At 41.8% G+C, this 18,056-nt stretch overlaps 1 protein-coding gene across 1 annotated transcript; it reads right to left on the bottom strand.

The window, feature by feature from the left end:
* Positions 1 to 410: 410 nt before the first annotated feature.
* On the bottom strand, positions 411 to 16,210 carry LOC120724922 (transmembrane protein 200A-like). Its single transcript, XM_040017446.1, has 5 exons — positions 15,117 to 16,210; positions 3,919 to 4,056; positions 3,478 to 3,695; positions 3,237 to 3,400; positions 411 to 2,637 (listed from the first exon to the last, which is right to left on the bottom strand). The coding sequence occupies exons 2-5, from the start codon at positions 4,047 to 4,049 to the stop codon at positions 1,513 to 1,515; spliced, it is 1,638 nt and encodes a 545-aa protein (XP_039873380.1). The 5' UTR covers positions 4,050 to 4,056; positions 15,117 to 16,210; the 3' UTR covers positions 411 to 1,512.
* Between the last annotated feature and the right edge of the window lie 1,846 nt (positions 16,211 to 18,056).

Genomic DNA, 18,056 nt, shown 5'->3' with positions numbered 1-18,056 from the left:
ATGCCTTCGGGAAAGCATCTGATTGGCAACAGCTTAAGTTTTCAGCATGACAATGACCCCAAACACACTGCCAATGCAGTGCTCTTAAAGCATATATGGATGGAAAAATACACAGTGAAACACTATCAGTCATGGATTGGCCTCCCCAGAGCCCGGACATCAACATTATTGAAACAGAGCGGGATCATCTTGACAAAGAGCACAATGAAAGGCAGCCAACATCCAAAGAAGATCTTTGAATATCCCTAAAGGAGCCTGGAGAACTATTCCTGAACACAACTTAAAGATATAATAACAAAACATGCCTAAAAGAGTTCAGGCTGTGTGATGAATAATGGTGCTCATACCAAATATAGACTTTCAAGCTCATTAATGCAAATGAGCTTTTTTCATTTATCCAACCTTTTTCATCTTACATATCCCAACAGTCCTGAGGAGTATACTACACAGGATGTTCAACCCAGTCAGGCTTTCTTTGCCTTAGCTGTCCTAACAAAACAAAATAAGTTTTGTGTTCAGCATAAGTAACCATGGTGATTTAGCACAAGTAACCATGGTGATTTATCCAGGTAAAAGTCATGACACAGAATACTCTGACTTTTATCTTAACATCGCTTGCTAACCCATTAATCTCACATTGTAGTTCACCCCTCTGGACTGAAAAAACTCTTCCTTGGTTAAACCCTTCATGTTCAAATTTCTCAATGATTAGTCCAGGACTATTAGATGACTATTTTAATCATTTATCCAGTATTTTCACAGACAATTGACCAATTTCCCCTATTTATTTATATGGCTAGCAATCTTACTTTTATGTTAAGGTAACAATTCAAATTCTTTCAGCCTACTTTTGTATTGATATTTCATTGGATTAATCAATACTGAAAGATGAGAATTTAGTAGCATCAGCAAAATAATTGACAACATTTATGAATTTAGCTAGCTACTGTACAGTATTTCAGCTTGTTATCCATCCTGTTTAGCTCATAACATCATTTCTTTGTGCATGCTGTCGGCTAATAGTTCCAACTATTAGTTATACACTTAGCGAGTTATCCACTTTCAATCACTTTTAACCATTTTATCTTTTGTAAACATTTCTGCTTATCCGAAGTTTTCACTTCACTGCCTAAAGTTCCTCAGGTCCACTAATTCTTTTATTTAATGGTAACAGCTGAGCTAGTCTTTTCATATACTCCTTGGCTAACCTACCGCAGATGTGCCCTGGATTAGGAATCACTGTCGTAGATCAACTAATGTCACCCTAATGCAGTAGACCCATTGTGTCTGACTGACAATAGACCTGAACTCTTTCACAGTGCAAGTTGTTCCATTACTCTACAACCTGCTGCTCATAAAAACAGGCTTTCTTGAAACTGCTTGAGTTTCCTCTCTGCACAGTGTAGCCATTAAACTTGTCAGTTTCCTCCAGCACAAGCTGTACATTCATACTGTGTGGAGGGCAATTTACAGAACAGGACAGAACTGTCATCAACCTCTAGTTCAGTGCGATCAGAACCGAGTCTCAGAGCTGCCTCTCTTCAGTGTGCTGCTATTAAACTCATCATGCTCAAAGCTCAGGTTATTATGCGACCTGGATATCATTAGCAGCTTCTCGCGCTTACTATAGTCGCGCCTCTCTGCCACAGACTGTGACACCTCCAAGATCCGATCTCCTTGTTCTTCTCTGTCCTCCAGCCGCTTGTAGCCTTTGGTGCTGCCCCGACTGCCGCTGTTACTACGGCTGCTGTTGCTGCGGTCAAGTCGGGGCCAGCTGGGGTGCTTCCGCTGCTCTGGGTTTACGCTAAGCATACTCGGTCTGCGCTCCAAGTCCAGAGATTTGGAATGGCTGTTGAGCATGTGCAGAGAGGAGTTGGAGCCAAAGTCACTCTTTGCTGCTCCCGGGGAAAGCCAGCAGCCTGAGGTAGAGGAGGGAGCAGGGGAGAGGGAGGACGAGGATAAGGAGGAGCAGCGGGATGAGGAGGAGGCGGAGTTACTCCTGTGTAGGCCCGGTGGTTTGGAGGCCTTGGCAACGGATGCCACGGGAACCACCAGAGACTCCACAGAGGTCAGAGGCTGCGACCTCTCTCCTTCTCTTCTCTCTCCTCCTCTGTCCTCTTCAGTTATTGCCTCCATCTCCGGCTCATCAATAACACAGTTGTTGAGTTTTATAACAGGGAGTGTAAATGCAGAGATAGAGGAGGAGACAATAGAGCGTGCATGGTGTCCTCCCCTCTCTCCATCTCCATCCGCTGACCACTGGTGACGCATGGAATCCGAATGAACCAGCCCGACCCCGGGGCCACAAAATGGGCGATCCTTATAGAGGGGTGCCAATAGCCCTGCAAAGTTACAATCCATCTTAGCCTGTTCTCTACGTCTGTGATACTCCTCATCCCCTAACAACACCTCCTCCTCTTCTGTAGAACCTCTCCCTCCTCCGGCAATGCTTCCAGCACGAGAGAAAGCTAGGAGAGAGTTGCTGGCTAACCGTGCGGCAGTATCGCAGCCGAAGACTCGAAGATCTCCGACTTCTCTCACACAGGTGCTGTTCCGGTGTTGGTGTTGCTTTTGCTCTTTCTGCCTGAGGCGGTGGATATCGATGACTGTGGAGTACATGTCTCTCATATGGATGATCTACAGCAAATGAAAATCGTATTAGCAGAAGTAGCAGCAGCAGCATTTATTTTAGATTACCTGAAAATATTTGAAGCGTTTCATTAAAACACATTATCTCCCTGTAGTTTTAAATTTGTGCACGTTGCCACCGTGTGGCCTTGGGGGACATGTTTCTCACAAGGATTACCAGTAAAGGGAAGGGAGAAGGAGAGGGATAATTGAATCAAAGGAGAGAAGAAGAGAGCATGGAAACAGAGTGAATTTAATCAGAGGGAAAATTGCAGAGCTAAAGGTGGAAGGAGACTGGGAGAAGTCTGATTTGCATGTTATGGAGATGATGAATATGGATGACTAGAGTGTACATGCCCTTTATTTTGTAGAGAGTGGAGGAGGGACAGAAACAAGAATCAGTGACAGGGAAGAAATATTAACTACAAGTTCTGGCTTTTAAATTTAGAAACATTTGATGGAAATATTGCTAAAGAACCTACTTTTGAAGCAGATTATGCAAAAACTAAAGTTGCATTACCCACAAAAACCTTCCAACTTCTTTGTTTCCCATACAGTGTTTGAGTATTTCGACTGTGCGCATCCTGAAGCGATGATTTCAGCCTTACCTTGGTTTCCCTGTCTCTGTTTTCGTGAAGTATTGCATTAGCACAGATGAAAATAAAAATCCCAATGCCCATGGTGAAGGGCCCAAGCATCTTCATCCTCTCAGAGTGAAGATGCTGTTCTAGGAATCGCATCAGAGCGCTCTCAGTCTCCTTGGAAGGCGTACCTAAAACCACAAAACAGCGAGATGAGCCATGAGAGGAACAAACTTTTGCCAGCAGGTTTCTAGTCACCCTTCTTCACCTTGCCCATTGTGGCTCGCATTGGCTGCATCCTTTTCTGTCTTGACTCCAGTTCCTCCTCCAGCGAGTATGGCTTTACTGTGAGGCCAGTAACCTAGCGTCGCCATGCCAATCCCTATGGCCAAGATGATTAGTCCCAGAAGGAGGAAAAACCCAGATGCAGAGTAGAGACGGAGTCTACCTCGCACCACTACGACATCGGTGCGCCTCTTCCTCTTCCTAAATGAAAAAGGATGGCAAGAAAACAAACGGATTTTTGGAGGTAACAGTTTAACAGCAATGGGTAACAAATACAGCAAATTTTCAGAGACTGCAGAAGCAATTTCACCAACACACATAAGCTTTTGTGACAATATCCTCTTTCCTGCTGCAGAGGCAGCAATTTAAAAGGCTAATTTATAGTTCTGTCTACTGTGTTAAAATGAATGCACATGACAATCACCTAGGAGCGGCCTCGGGGGCGGCGTGTCCCAGGCCCGGCGATGTCGGTGGTACGGGCCGATGCTGAGAGCGAGCAGAGTCCTGGCGCTTTAGTTTGGCCAAGCCTGTTAGCACACCTGCCGCTGCAGTCATTCTTCACCTGCAGACACAAATTAGGAGTTAATGACTTTTAAATTCTACTGCCTAATCAGCATCCACATTACTGGTTTACAGTTTGTTGCTAAGAGATTGTTAGGGCCTTGGTGCATACAATTACAAGATGCTGCTGCTAAAAAAAGATGTATTTGGCATAGGTATGCACAGTCACAGTGAGGAAAAAACACAACTGTATCAAAACACAGATGCACATGTGTTTCAGCATAGTCACAGTCTCCCAGGTAGTCCTAATATATGATGTGTAAGACACGTAATAGTCAGTAGCACACCGTCTCCCACAGTTGTGCAGATCACAGCTGTGTTTGTGTGATTTAAAGCTGATGTGTCACCTCATGCACTTTTTCAAAGCTGTTTTATTTATTTTTTTGCTAACGGGGAAAGTGTGTCATGACGAAAGCGTGTTTTAGCATCTTTCCAAGTCCCAGAAATACTCTTTAGAGCCAAGCAGTGATACAGATGTAAGCACACCAAGCAGCACAACAGCCTGCTCTGCTCATGTTTTGTTCGGCTGCCTGTTGTCAGTCTTCAGGACGATCATGGGGACAAGTGTGCATGCACATGAAGCTGTACATTCAGGCCTGCAGGATGCTTGTAGGATGTAAAGGAAACAAACCCCAAAAGCATACTTGGCTTGTGATTTGAGTCTTGGGTAGTGTGTTTCATTCTGATTCACATCCTGTATTTATTGCTTTTGCATGTTTATTGTTTTTTCTCCTGTCGTTATTTGCATTTTTTTAAAAAGCTGTTATAGATTTTAATAAAATACATCGCCTCAATTCTGTCATAACATTCGAATGAATCATGGTCTCTGGGCTCACCAGCTGCTCATACATCTATTATTGTTATTAAAGGAAGGGGGCTTAAACAAACACAGGTTTATTTTGAAAGCACTCATTTGGGTCTAAATGACTGTTAATCTGACCTCACATGAACATTAGCATTGTCCTGTTGCGCATGAAGAGGATTACACTGACTGAATTTGTTGCTGAGTGACCTTGGTACTGAATTTAAATGCAAATTTCAGATGAAAATGTGAAAACAGCTCAGCAGTTCAGAGCGAGCCCTGTAAAAATTAGCAGCGAACAACCGCTGGTTTTCTCCTGCTAATTTTATTTGTGATGTTTATAGGGTTTTCTATCAGACTACAGCCCCCAAAGGTAATCAGTAGATCAATCACCCAGTTTATGTGAAGTATGATCAAAGTTCTGAGTATCATCCTGCCCTCTCAAGCGCCTCCAGACTGCTTTCAGGAACTCACATCCTCAAACTTGCACAGAGAAAAAAAAAAAGCATCAACTTCTCTTTCAAACTGACCCATGCTTAGTATGGAGGCCCACTGCTGCTGCTCATAATTAAGTCTCCCTGCAAGACCCAACGTTTTCACTAGGGGTGCAACAATACTCGTATCGATATTGAACCGTTCGATACAGTGCTTTCGGTTCTGTACGCATGTGTATCGAACAATACAAAATTTTGTGTTGAGCGCTCAGTGGATCTGCATTCGACTACTCCGCCTAGGCTGCTCTGTCGAGCGCAGATCCACTGAGCGCAGCGCAAGCTAGCAAGACAGAAGCTAAGCTCGTTGCAACATGGCAAATTGAACCTCCCCCACCCTCATTCAGATGTGGCCTTTGGAACTATCTTGGTTTTCATGTGAAGAATGACCCTGATGGTAAGCGCGTCATGGACAAAAGTAAAACAGTATGTCGGATGTGCCACGCAATGCTCAATTGGTGGGAACTAGTGCGTTAGCGCAGTTAGCTTGTTAACGTGTTGACGCCGTCCAGTCCTACACACGGGGCGATTCGCGGTAACTCGTTAATGGAGATTTGCCGCGTTATGGGGTTAATGTCATTTTAACGAGATTAACGCTGACAGCACTAGTGGGAACACAATGAATATGACTGCACATTTACGCCGACATCATCGTAGTGCAAAGACAAGTGGAAGCAGACAAAAACAACAAGCACACATGCTACAAACTTTACCCGAGTCATTTAGACAGCCGTTAGCACATGATTCTCCTTATGGGGACCTGATATGTTTAATATGCTGCTGAGAATATACCCCAGAAGAAGCGTATAGTGTAGCTTTTATTTTGGAAAGAGCCATTTCTCTGTAATAAACTCTCTTTTCCAAAGATGAGTGATTTCTCGATCAGATAGATTTATTATTTTGTTGTTTACATTAAATTTAAAAACTGTACTTTTGAGTTAAAATATATATTTATAATTTTAATAAATGACAAATTAAAAAGGCATGAACATTTTTTTGTATTGAAAAAATATTGAACCGTGACACCAAAGTATCGAACCGAGCCGTGAATTTTGTGTATCGTTGCACCCCTAGTTTTCACCACTTTTTACTTGAAGAGGACAGATAGTCCACGCCTGAAGGAAGCACATAAGGTCAAGAGCAGGATCAGGAGCATACTCGCCTTTCCCACAAGGTTGTGCGATGTGAATTTGTGAAGCTATTAATGCAGAGCTCTGCTGTAACATCCTGACGTTTGAAGAACAACATCCAGAACCTGCGCTACTGTTCATGCCATAATGTGTCGGCACTTAAAACAGAAAGAAAAAAAGAACCTGCTTTTTGTTTCTTTGGCCACACAGGTTTGACTCCTCGCTTCTCCACGACAACGTAACAAAGTTGTACTCCAATTGAGTGATCTAAAACTAGCAGCTGTGCTGGAAGTATGCGACGGTCCATGAGAAGATAATTCCAAACAGGGCTTTTTAAAAATTCTGCATCACATACTTCTTTTTCCTGACTCTTATGTACTCCGTTTACATCGCTGAGTCCTCACTTTGGGTTTTGGACTTTCCCCCAGTTAGCTGCATTTTGGTTTTCTCTTTTTCTGGAACCTTTAAACAGGAGAAACAACAGCTGTGATACTGCTGACTGATGATCTTGTTGTGCAACACAATCATTTAAAGCTACGGTAGATTATCTTATGGTGTAGAGGTTAACACATTTGATTGGCAGGCATATGGCTCTTTGTTCAATTCCAGCTAGACACACACAAATCCCCTTAAGGGATGGTTCAGGAAGCTAGCTGCTGTGGTGACCCTTTGCAGCAAGGGAGCAGTCAAAAGTAGCTTTAGTAATATAAACTTTCATTTCACAAACAAGCTTACCAGCAAATAACTTGAGGCCAAATGTCTAGTGTAAACGTATAAAGCACTGAGTAGATTGTACTAATAACGGTGCACTTGAAACACTTCTACCCCCAAAGGCAGGGAGTATGCAACCAGTTCCATTTGCCTGTTTGTCAGCAGTCTAGTGTCCACAGTTTTCAAGATATAATTTTCCAATTTTGTGTGACGATAGACCAATAACAGCTCCAGCTGACGTCATCGTATTATAATAAGACAAATGTCATGAAATGTCAGTTTTAGCATGGCCCTCTCTCTCTGCTTTCTGAGTGCTATCAGACATGCTCGCTTATGTATTTATTATTTCATGATCACAGGCATATTCAGAAGAATATAAAGAATACTTTAATGACCCATTGCCTGACTTAGAACAAATGTGATGTCATTCTTTCTGTATTACTTACTTTTATGTACCATAGGCACATGTTCTGTGTAGTCATGTGTTACAAAGTTATTTGGTTCCCAGGTTTGTAAACAGTATGTCAGCCTTCGGGCATGTGCACATGTCTGTATATATAAAGGATCACACAGATTTAGCATGGGAATGATAATACACCAATGACCTTCCCTTTTCTTTTTTTTTTTGCTTCCACGTGTCCATCCTGTCTTCCTTTTTCTTCCAAGAAGGCACAATCTGTAAATCTCCCCCTCTCGCTTCCATTCTCACCCGCTGTCTGTGTGCTAATGCATTCTGGTTGTGACCCTGAATAATGTTTGCTTTCTCCTACTTTCATTCTTTCTCCACCCCAGCTTACTTTCTCATCTTATCGCTCTCTTTGTTTGTCTCTCTCTTCCCTCCCACCCTCTGTCCTCTTCGATCTATTTTTAATCTGTATCTAATTTTAATTGAATTTTATTCGGTCACTTTCCTGTTTCGCTCTATCCCTCCCTCCCTCCTTTCCTTCCTTCCTTTCTTTTCTTCTGCATATCTGAAAGCAATGAAGTCAGATTTAATATTCAAAATCAGACAAAGCTTTTAGTATTCAAAGTAACTGTGAATCACACACAAGACCAGACGTTCTCTCCTCCTACCCTCTTTTCTCCTTCTCACATTTTAATGTATTTTTCATGTCAATCATCTTATTGGTTGAAAAAAAAAACTGCTGTAAGAGAGCGCTCTCCACCACAGATGGTGAATCACACAAGGACAAACACAACCAGCCACTTTTCTCAGGTTTTCTGTGCTCCCCCTCACTCTGCCTCTCTCTCTCTCCCTGATTCTCTCCCCTTCGCTCCTCGGTGTGCGTCAAACAGGAACCCACACAAATGTTTCAAGAGCAACGGGAGAGATTTCCTCGGTTTACCGAACCAGGAGGAAAAAGGATGGACGGCGGTGGCAAAGAAGAAGGGTAGCGAGAGTTGGAGTTAGGAGTAGAAAGTAGAGGATAGATGACAAAAGGAATGCAAGAACAGAAAAAGAATGAGGATGGAGTATATTTATTTACATCAGTTCATGTAAGGTGCAACACTGAGTCATGCTTTCACCACAGAGGGACAAAAAAAAGGGAACAACTGTTCTGGGACAAAGTGGGGGTGATGAGTGATCGAAAGAGCATTAAAAAAAAAGCCTGACGAAAACAAGAGGAGGGTAAAAATGCTTTTCCTGACAGCCGTGAAAAGACCGCAAAAGAAAACAAGCTGAGTGCATCCATAGTTTTAACAAGACTGGAGTAAAAAAAAAAAAAAACCAACATCAACAAAAAAAAAAACAAGTGGAGCAGAAAAGAAGAAGTGCTGTCACACAGATAACACCAGCGGCCTAATGAGAATGCACTCAGGCTCTGACACATAAAGGCTTTCCATGTGCAGTGACCAAAAGAGATGAAAGTTAGCATTCAGTAATCGAGCTCGCCACATGCATTCAGTTCATGTCCTCCTTCTTCTTCTATTTTAAAGACTTACTGTGATCTTGTTGCTTAAACAGTGATGAAACACACAAAACTTGTGCAAAAACCCGCTGCTTCGTTTCCAGTCCGCTGCCTTGCTGGGCAGTTCTCTAAATCGGTCTAAAATGAATAATAAATCAGGCCTCGTGTGATCACCTTAGTAATTGCTAAATTGCTGCAGCAGGTTTATCTTTGCGTGCTTTCGGTAAGGCACGAAAACATATTAAAGCAATTTGCCCCACCCTTTCAGGAAGCGAACTCATTCTCTGTGAAGTTATTTGAGCATTTGGAGACGTTTTAAATAGATGCATCACATCTCTCAGGGCAGAGAGTTCCCTCGGCACATTGTAACACCTCCTTTTTTTGTAGTGTGATAATGTCGATAACAGCTAATCTATAGGTGACGCCACGTGATATATTGTCCCTATAGCAACTATATGCTGCTGCTAGGTGACACGTTTCCATAGCAACTGCCAGCTGTGTGCACTGGGATGACAGGTGCATCATTAGCATGTGTACTATCAACACAGGGGCATTCCCCATGCATTATTTTAAGCCAGTTTTGACTTGTTGACCTTTAAGTTGTTTCCACCTCTACCTCTGCGTGAAAGAGGTTTGATTAAGAGGGGGAGGGAAGGAAAGGATGCTGGAGACTTTTAAATCTGAAAGGGACACACCGGAGACCTATATTTCTTTTTTTTTTTTTCACAGCTACCTTCAGGGTTTCAGTTACATCTTGTTTATGCGATTTGTACTAAGGCTCTACAACCCAGCTTTCTCTAAATCCTCACATTAGAGAGGAAATGATGCAGCGTGGAAGAGGAACGAGAACATGACAGGTGGGATACAAGGAGAAACGGAGAAGCTGAAGGGAGAGTAAAGATGTGAGACTGGAAAGAGACACAGCCAGAGGAAGGAGACAGGGAGTAAGCGACTACAGGAGACACTTTGATCTACATTTAACAAACTCCAGAGACTTTTTATTTTTTGTACTCTGAGCATGCTGAGGAAAGTTTGTTTCAAATGACTCACTGCAGTGAAGTGTGCGCTGACATGTCATGGAGAAAGAACTTGAATATGGACACAGATGGAGTACGAAGGAAAGAGGCAAGGAGAGATGTAATGAGAGAGGAATGAGCAGGAGGATAAAAATGGAGCTTGCTAGGGAGGGAAAATCTGGCATCCAATGTTGCATGTCTCCTGTTACAATTATAGTGGGTCATTTGTTTTTGTTTATGCCGTGAAGTTCTCTGCTGAGGTTAACTGAGGCCATGAAAATGCAGAGACAGACAAAGCCCCCCCCCCCCTGCTGCTGAAGTTAAGGTCATCTGCCATAATCGCATGGAGCTGAGAGTCTAACATGGAAACAACACACCAGCACGACTTAATAGCGTGGTTTTATTTTAATTCAGTGAATATAATTATGACTTTTTAATAGTTTTGCAAGTATTCAGAATATTAAAATGTAGTTCACTTAATGCTCTCGAGCCAGTCGTGATGGAAATTAACTTGCAGGAGTTAAGAACAAAAAAAAAGTGAACAAAATCAGATCTTTGTGTTCTGTCCTTTTAGCTTAAAAAGCTTAAACAATTATACCATCAAGCTTTTTTTGTAGTTTTTTTTTTTATTCCCATGTCAAAATAAAGCACTTCAGATTCATTGTACACCTACGCTAATGGTGACAATAATGTAATTCATGAAAGAGTGAAAAAGACTGACTTAATTTGATAAGAATGAATTTACTGCTTGCCAATTTATTTGCTTCTCTCGTAGCTCTGCCCATTCAAGTTAGATCCTCCTCTGCTCTCGAGCAGAGTCAATAGGCTGTTATCATAAACTGTATATAACACAGATATCAGCCGATTAGCGCTAAGCAACAGATTAATAAAACACAATAAGGATCACTCACTAAATAGAAGCCAAAACGTCTTGGACTGGATGAAGATGGGTATAAACTTAGCAAAAAAGTAAGGAAATGTTGCGTTTGGTTGATGTAACAATGCTGTAACAATGTTTCTTGGCGATAAATCTTATACAAACAGTATAAAATGCATGAGCAGAGTTGAGTATAGGGGTTGCACCCATTAAAAATGTGCCAAATTTTCTGTGCCAAAGCCAAACAGATTGTTCTGCTATTAACTCTTGTTTGGTGCCATTTATTTGATTGGATGATTTAAGTGTGAAGAAACACGACATATTAGCAGTTTACACAATTTATTAATTTAACAAACAGGTGCCTCGGGAGGTGGAAGAACGATGCACAACTATAACAAATTTTCCACTTGAGGTTGGCTCCACAGACTCTCAATGTCCAAAATTATAGATCTACAAAGCACATTTACAGCCGGGTGCAAAATATGAATTCCCTCCTCATAACTCATAACAACTCTGACTGAGGGGAAGTTTTGTTTTTGTCACCTGGATAATTGACATAGGTTCATGGCTGCCTTGACTGATAGGTGTCCCGGCACGGGCTCTGGAGCCAGTTAGTTTCTGCTAGGCTTCGTCCACTACTGCCAGTCATTAAACTGCACCTCTTCAGTGTATGTGTGTGTGTGTGTGTGTGCGCGCGCATGCTCTTTAAGCCTGTTGGAGCATTTTTAATGGATTGTCTGTCAAAACATTATGGCTTGCTGTGCAGTACAGACCATCCCAGAAATTTGCACGCATCACTTGGTGAGTGGAATTTTGCACTAAATAGTTGATATGTGTGTGTCTGTGTGTTGCACTCTTTTATTTTCTGAATGGTGTTTACTAATCAAGCTGCCTAGTATAAATGTCACCTTCACATTCATATAAGATAATATTTGGCTCCAAAAACGAACACATTGGCAGTCAAAACACTGACTGACTGTAATTGTAAGAGCTTGCATTGTGTCTGAAGGCCGCCAAATGACGATAGATGTGGTTGCAAAAAAGATTTCTGGTTCTATTTAAGTGGGAGAATGTCTTATGTTTATGGGCTCAATCATACGTTTGGGTCATTTTGAATAAAAAATGCATCCAGTTTGTAAATCTTGATGATACCATGTTTCAAAAAAACTGAATTATCTGTGCTATACCTCACATACAATGGCCACGGAATTGGCAATCACAAGTCATATTGGCTAAATAAGCGTGTAGCTTCACAGTCAGACCTGCCCCCTTCATCACATCCTATTGTTTGCAACCACGATAGCAAAAAAAACCAAAACACTCATGTCGAGGTTTCAAAATGTGGCTTAAGAAACTCATGTTGAGGGTGATGTCACAGTCACTACATCCACCTTTTATGCTAGCTATGGTAGGAGCACATAGTAGTATTTTATAGAACACTGTACAAGTGTAATATGGACTAGCTAGTGTGATCCCTCACAGATGACTTCTCTGCTTCTCCAGGCATTTAGTGACTGTGAAAGTGAAGACACATGGATTATACATGCTGTGCCCTGCATACACACCTGGGAACAAATCTCTTTCATGCAGCCAGATGTTTCAGTAATCCACTTTGTTCACTCCTGACATGTTCTCTAGTTGCCTTTCCAGAAAGTTCAGAGGTCACACTCAGCTCCAGAAACACACCCCACATCTGCTCGATCAGCTGCAGATCTAAAAAAAATTGTGCTGGTGCACGTCCTACAAAATATTTGTTTTTGTCTGCTGCTTTTCACCTACCTTGAAAAGCTCATGCTGTCCAACTCAGAACCCGCTACATGGCACTTTGGCCAATTAGTAGGTGTAAGTAACAAGAGCAGTGACAACGACATGAACCCTGACAAGATCAGCATTATGTGAGAAAAGGAAAAAAACTGGCGACATGATCATTTTTTTAACCACTTCAGCGTCACATACTCTGCTTGTTGTAACATTTCTACAACGATTGGATATAGTGCAGAAAAATACAGCACAGGTTGTAGATGAGAATACGTTATGCAGTAATTGGCAACTCTTACGCTTCTCATCAATATGAATATAACATTGTACTGCTGAAAATTTAAAGTGAACAAGCCTGGTTGGGAGTCACCAAGCTCCAAAAGGTAGTAAAAATTAAATGATGTAAGTTTCCTAGCCTAACAAGTACAACAGAGCACGCTGGAGTGTGATCTGTGTGGGTTAAGTCAGTCTGTGCACGCAGAGGTCTAATCAGCCAGAGGTGACTTTGTGCAGACCCTGTTGAATCGTATTAACCTTATCGCATCTGGCGCTGCTGCTTTCCAATGTAAAGGACCGCTGTGATTTATGTCTGTTTCCTTGGCGCTCTTAAGGGAACAGATAAGACTATCAGAAGTAAAAGAAGAAGAGAAAAAAAGAGGAAAACAGATAGAAACGAGTGTTTGTGTAGTGCCACACTCCTACAGACTCATGGTCAGGGGGTGAGTCATCTGTCTGGAGAATATGTCCCTTTATGTTTTCCCGCTGACCTTTTGGCAGTGCATTTTCTGAAGCGAGTGCTGGAGTGTCAAATCATCCACCCCCTTCAACATCTTGTTTTTTTCCCCTCGTTATTTTGATGATACATACTCCTTTTATTTTATAAAATCTTTTTTTGCACATATCCTTCACGCTGACTCAGTATCATTGCCTCCTGTGATAAATTCTCTACTTAATTGAATTAAGTTTTGCATTGAATCATCAGATGCTTATGCCAGGCGTAAGAACGTGCATGTTTGTGTGTTTATGAACTGGAGTGAGCCCCCTGTTGATTCCATTAAAATGACTCATTCTGTCTTCCTCACAGCTCTGAGTGTCAGTCAGTCACCCACACTCATCCTGGGATGCGAGCTGGCCCCAGCAGCCCTGCAGCAGTGGTGGACAAACTGGACTGAAACATGAAATAATTCATTTGTGATGTTGCTTTCCTTAATTTGATTACTAACAGTTTTTTCCAACCCCAAACCAGAATTTGTTCTTCTCCACACACACAAAAAGATCTTATTATTTCATCAAGGAGGTCTTTGGAGTGAAAAAACTGAAGGAACCGCTGACCTACCAAAGGGGGTATTTAAACAGGATTATCCGGTTAGCACGATATCTGTGACGGAGGATTAACCAACACATCACTCGACTTCCTAATTATTCCCAAATTAAACCCAGATCCAGTTCTCTGCAAAGTGTTTGGCAGCTAAATTTGTCTTATTATGAGCCATTTGGCTGAGTGAGTTACCCTAGTTCTTCAAACGGCCCTCAAGGTGAGGCTGACTCTTAATTCAAAATCATTTCATTCACGCTGCACAATAAAACCAGTGACGGTGCACCTCCTGTTAAAGTGCTCCACATTCTTCTTCTTTTGAATCTTTAGAAATGTGCCCACGAAAAGGCAATCATCACATTTCTCTATGTTCACCTCAAAGTCGAGTTTAACGTGCGTATAGATGAGACGACTCTGTAAAATCATAACTAGAAGCCAGTCGTGGTCTGTATTCCACCTACTCAAGTGTGATGTGGAAACAAGAAGCCTCTGGTGCACATGCACTGTGCAGCACTGAGCTAGTTTATTGCATAAATGTTTGTAAAGACATTAAAAGTCATATATTACTGTTACATCTTTCTGTGCTCCTAATATTGCTTGAAGGTTTCTGACAATAGGCTCACTAAAATTGTTTGACCTTTAATGATCTTTAATCCATCTTTGGAGGCTTACATGCATGCCATCACGTTTTCTTGGCTACCAGTTGGCCAATGATAATCAAGAGACAGCAGGCTGGCCTAAACAAAGGATCATCTCAGCCTTGGCACAGTAAAATGATCAGAGGATTCCCTCCAAGATAAAACAGCAAATAAACAAACCACACAAAGATTAGCACAGCTCATAAAAATGATAATAGTAAGATGACACGTATGCCCACTCATCAGTCTTTCAGATGGCTTGTGGCTGATGTTAAACCTTTTTATTCTTCAAATATTAACACTGAGCGTTGTAAAATATGCATGTAAATAAAAGGGAGACTGTAAAACTGTCAGCTTAAATCTGCTTGAATACGTCTCCCCTTGAAGAGTTTAAACCACAACTAAGCTCTTACCTTTTTACAAAAGCCGAGTTTTCACCGTCAGTGTGCCATTAGGCATGCGGAGGGATTAGGCTACAACCTAGGGACAGTAAAAAGCCATCTTCCACTTTGAAGGCTACTTTCAGTGAGATGCCATGCTGGAGAAAATGAAGATGACAGGAGACGGTTCCACTCCCAAGCGGCAGTACTATTTGCTGACATCCAAGCTCCTTATTAACGGAGACGACGATGGTCGTTAGGCTTCTGTGGTTCGCCAAGTGAGACTGAAATATTACAAAGTGCCAGTTCTGATGACTTTATCCTGAGCGAGGCACGTTTTACGCCATATGGAGAGTACGCGCGCTCGAGACAAGGAGGGTGGCGAGGCACGCTAATTACGACTGAAGGAAAATCCTTTCTGCCTATTTAAAGTCCTAAACGAAGTGGTTGTAATTCCCCAGCGGAGAACTCTGTTTTATTTGTGAGAAAAGACAGCAAAGGAAGCTGATATGATACCCGTCCTTCGACTGGCTCGATGTAATGCGTAAAACTCCCGGTATCCTTGTTTTCGAAAAAAAGAACTTCAATTTGCGTAAAGAGGGAGAAGGAAAATATATTTTTTTAAAAAACAACAAAAAACAACAAAAAACGTCTTAGAAGCAAGGAGTTTCGTGTAAAGAAAATTGTGAAAAGTGTAGAGCGCGTTTTATTCCGCTGACTTGCAGAGAGAAGGGGCAGCTCCAACCATTTCTTCTAAAAGCGCTATAGGCTTGTGAGAATGTGTGAGCGAGTGAGAGAGGAAGAGGAGGGAGAGGGAGAGAGAGAGGTAGATGGGGGTGAATGTGTTGTACGCGCGCTGTAGCACTTTTATATGCATGTGTGCGCTTCGGGCGTGTGCGTGTTTACGAAAGGAAAGCAGGCAGGCTTCCACGCGGGGCACTTTCTTGCATGTGTAGGGCGCAGAAGACAAGAAGCGAGACTGATTTCTGAGGGGAAACAGATGGACATGTCATTGCTTTCTAAGCAAAGACAAACATGGATCCGCTTGCAGTAGTTTTACAGATCTTTGTGGGCGCAGTAAGCAGCAGGAGTCTAAAAACTGGGTAACCATAAAAGGCCGAGGAAGAGTAAGCATGCTTTTATGTCTAAGTGCGGCACTGGCACGTTTAATTCTCCGGGTTTTCATGTAAATAGACATCAGATGTTCAGATGCAGCTCTCGGCGCTGTGTCTTTGTCAACTTCTCAGCTTTTCTTTCTACACACACACACACACACACACACACACACACACACACACACACACACACACACACACACACACACACACAGAGAGAGAGAGAGAGAGAGAGAGCAGCAAAAACGTTACAGATGTTGGCATGTGTGTCATTTCCTGTGTTTACAAGCTGGAAGAGTTTCAGGGAAGTATAGCAGCTGGGTGGAGCTGAAGAAGAGAATTTAAGGCATTTGGGCAGATATCTAACAATAAGCAGTAGGTGTGTGTCTGTGTGTGAGAGAAAATGTAAGAAATACAGAGAGCCCATTATTTGTTCAGATGGCTCAGATTAAGTTGGTGAGAAATGAAACCTCAAGAGCAGCTGAACATACACATGCAGAGGAGGCGATAGTCTTTGTGCTGGTATGTAGGCATCATTTTTGACCCTGAATGTGACCCTTACATACCATCTTTACCCCAATCCATCTCATGCCAATAACAAGTGTAAATGACTAATTATTATGTAATTATTATGTAATTAATGATTGATCAATATTATTTACTCCCTCTTGATCGCAAAATTTTTGTATTATTTTATGAGCTACTGATTGGTGGGTTTGTTCTTATACCCAGAGCCTTGAATACTGCTGAATAGTCAAAGCTGGTAGTGTCCCAGGTACTCACACCGTGTCTTTAGTGCCAGTTGTAAGAACAGCATTGCTCCAAGCTCATCTCTTCTTAACCCAAAACACAATCCTTTCCTAATCCCAACTTTCACAAAATAGTTTGGCGGTTAAACTAAGAGCCATCAAAGCAAAAGTAAACAATAAAAAGTGGAGCAAAACAGGACACAAACTGCTGTCTAAGAGTTCACAGTATTTAAGCCACCAACAGTTCACACAAGAAAAGTGCTACATCAGTACCTGACATGTCTACTGTGCTTAAACGTTTTACATTTTTTAAAGTCTTGAGCCACATTTTTTTTTATACTTCTATATTTTGCTTCTAAGGAGCAGAATTGCTTGTAGTCTTGAGCAATAGCTCTCCAGGCTTTCTGAAAATGTACCGACCATTGTTGTTTTTTTAAAAAACATTTTTATATTTATCTTTAGGCATTAAAAAAAAAGAATGCCAATGATAACTCAGTTTGACAGACAAAGAGTATTTTTTGAACCTACAAAGGAATTTTCAATGCACTATTAGCCAGAAATGTGTGCAATTAATCTTCAGAACATTTGAAGAAATTGCACAACTGAAGGAGAAATTACAAAGGAACTGGGCATTGCATCAGTAGCTACAAGTGTTATGGATCCAAATTTAAAATTTGTGGTACAAATCATAGTTGGTATGTATGGAGGAGGTCAGGGTAGAAGTTCAACACTAAGTGTTCAACACTGTGGAGGCTCTGTCATGGTTTGGGGATCTTTTTTAAATTGGTGGAATTATGACTGCAGAAAAGTACCATCAGGTTTTGATCCACCATGCAATACCATCTGGAAAACATCTTCATTTTTCACGACTACAGGGATCATGGACACACTGCTAATGTAGTGAAAAGCATACCTGATAGAAAAACCCACAATAGAAGATAATCGGTCATGGATTGGCTTCCCCGGAGCCTGGACCTCATTATTATTGAAGCAGTGTGGGACAGACAATGAAACAAAAGGGAGTCAACATCCAAATAAGGGCTCTGAAGTTCCTTCAGGAAGCCTGGAGAACTATTTCTGGAGGCTACTTAAAGAAATGACAAGTAATC

The sequence above is a fragment of the Simochromis diagramma genome, unplaced genomic scaffold (genome assembly GCF_900408965.1).
Source record: "Simochromis diagramma unplaced genomic scaffold, fSimDia1.1 OVJJ01000802.1, whole genome shotgun sequence".
Lineage (NCBI taxonomy): Eukaryota > Metazoa > Chordata > Actinopteri > Cichliformes > Cichlidae > Simochromis > Simochromis diagramma.
The sequence above is the reverse complement of the archived record's forward strand: the minus strand, read 5'-3'. Positions and strand labels throughout refer to the sequence as shown.

Coding starts and splice junctions, on each gene's coding strand:
- LOC120724922 (XM_040017446.1), bottom strand. CDS start 4,049: ATGACTGCAGCGGCAGGTGTGCTAACAGGCTTGGCCAAACTAAAGCGC. Junction 3,696..3,918: donor GCCCCCGAGGCCGCTCCTAG/GTGATTGTCATG, acceptor TTTTTCATTTAG/GAAGAGGAAGAGGCGCACCG. Junction 3,401..3,477: donor TGCGAGCCACAATGGGCAAG/GTGAAGAAGGGT, acceptor TTGTGGTTTTAG/GTACGCCTTCCAAGGAGACT.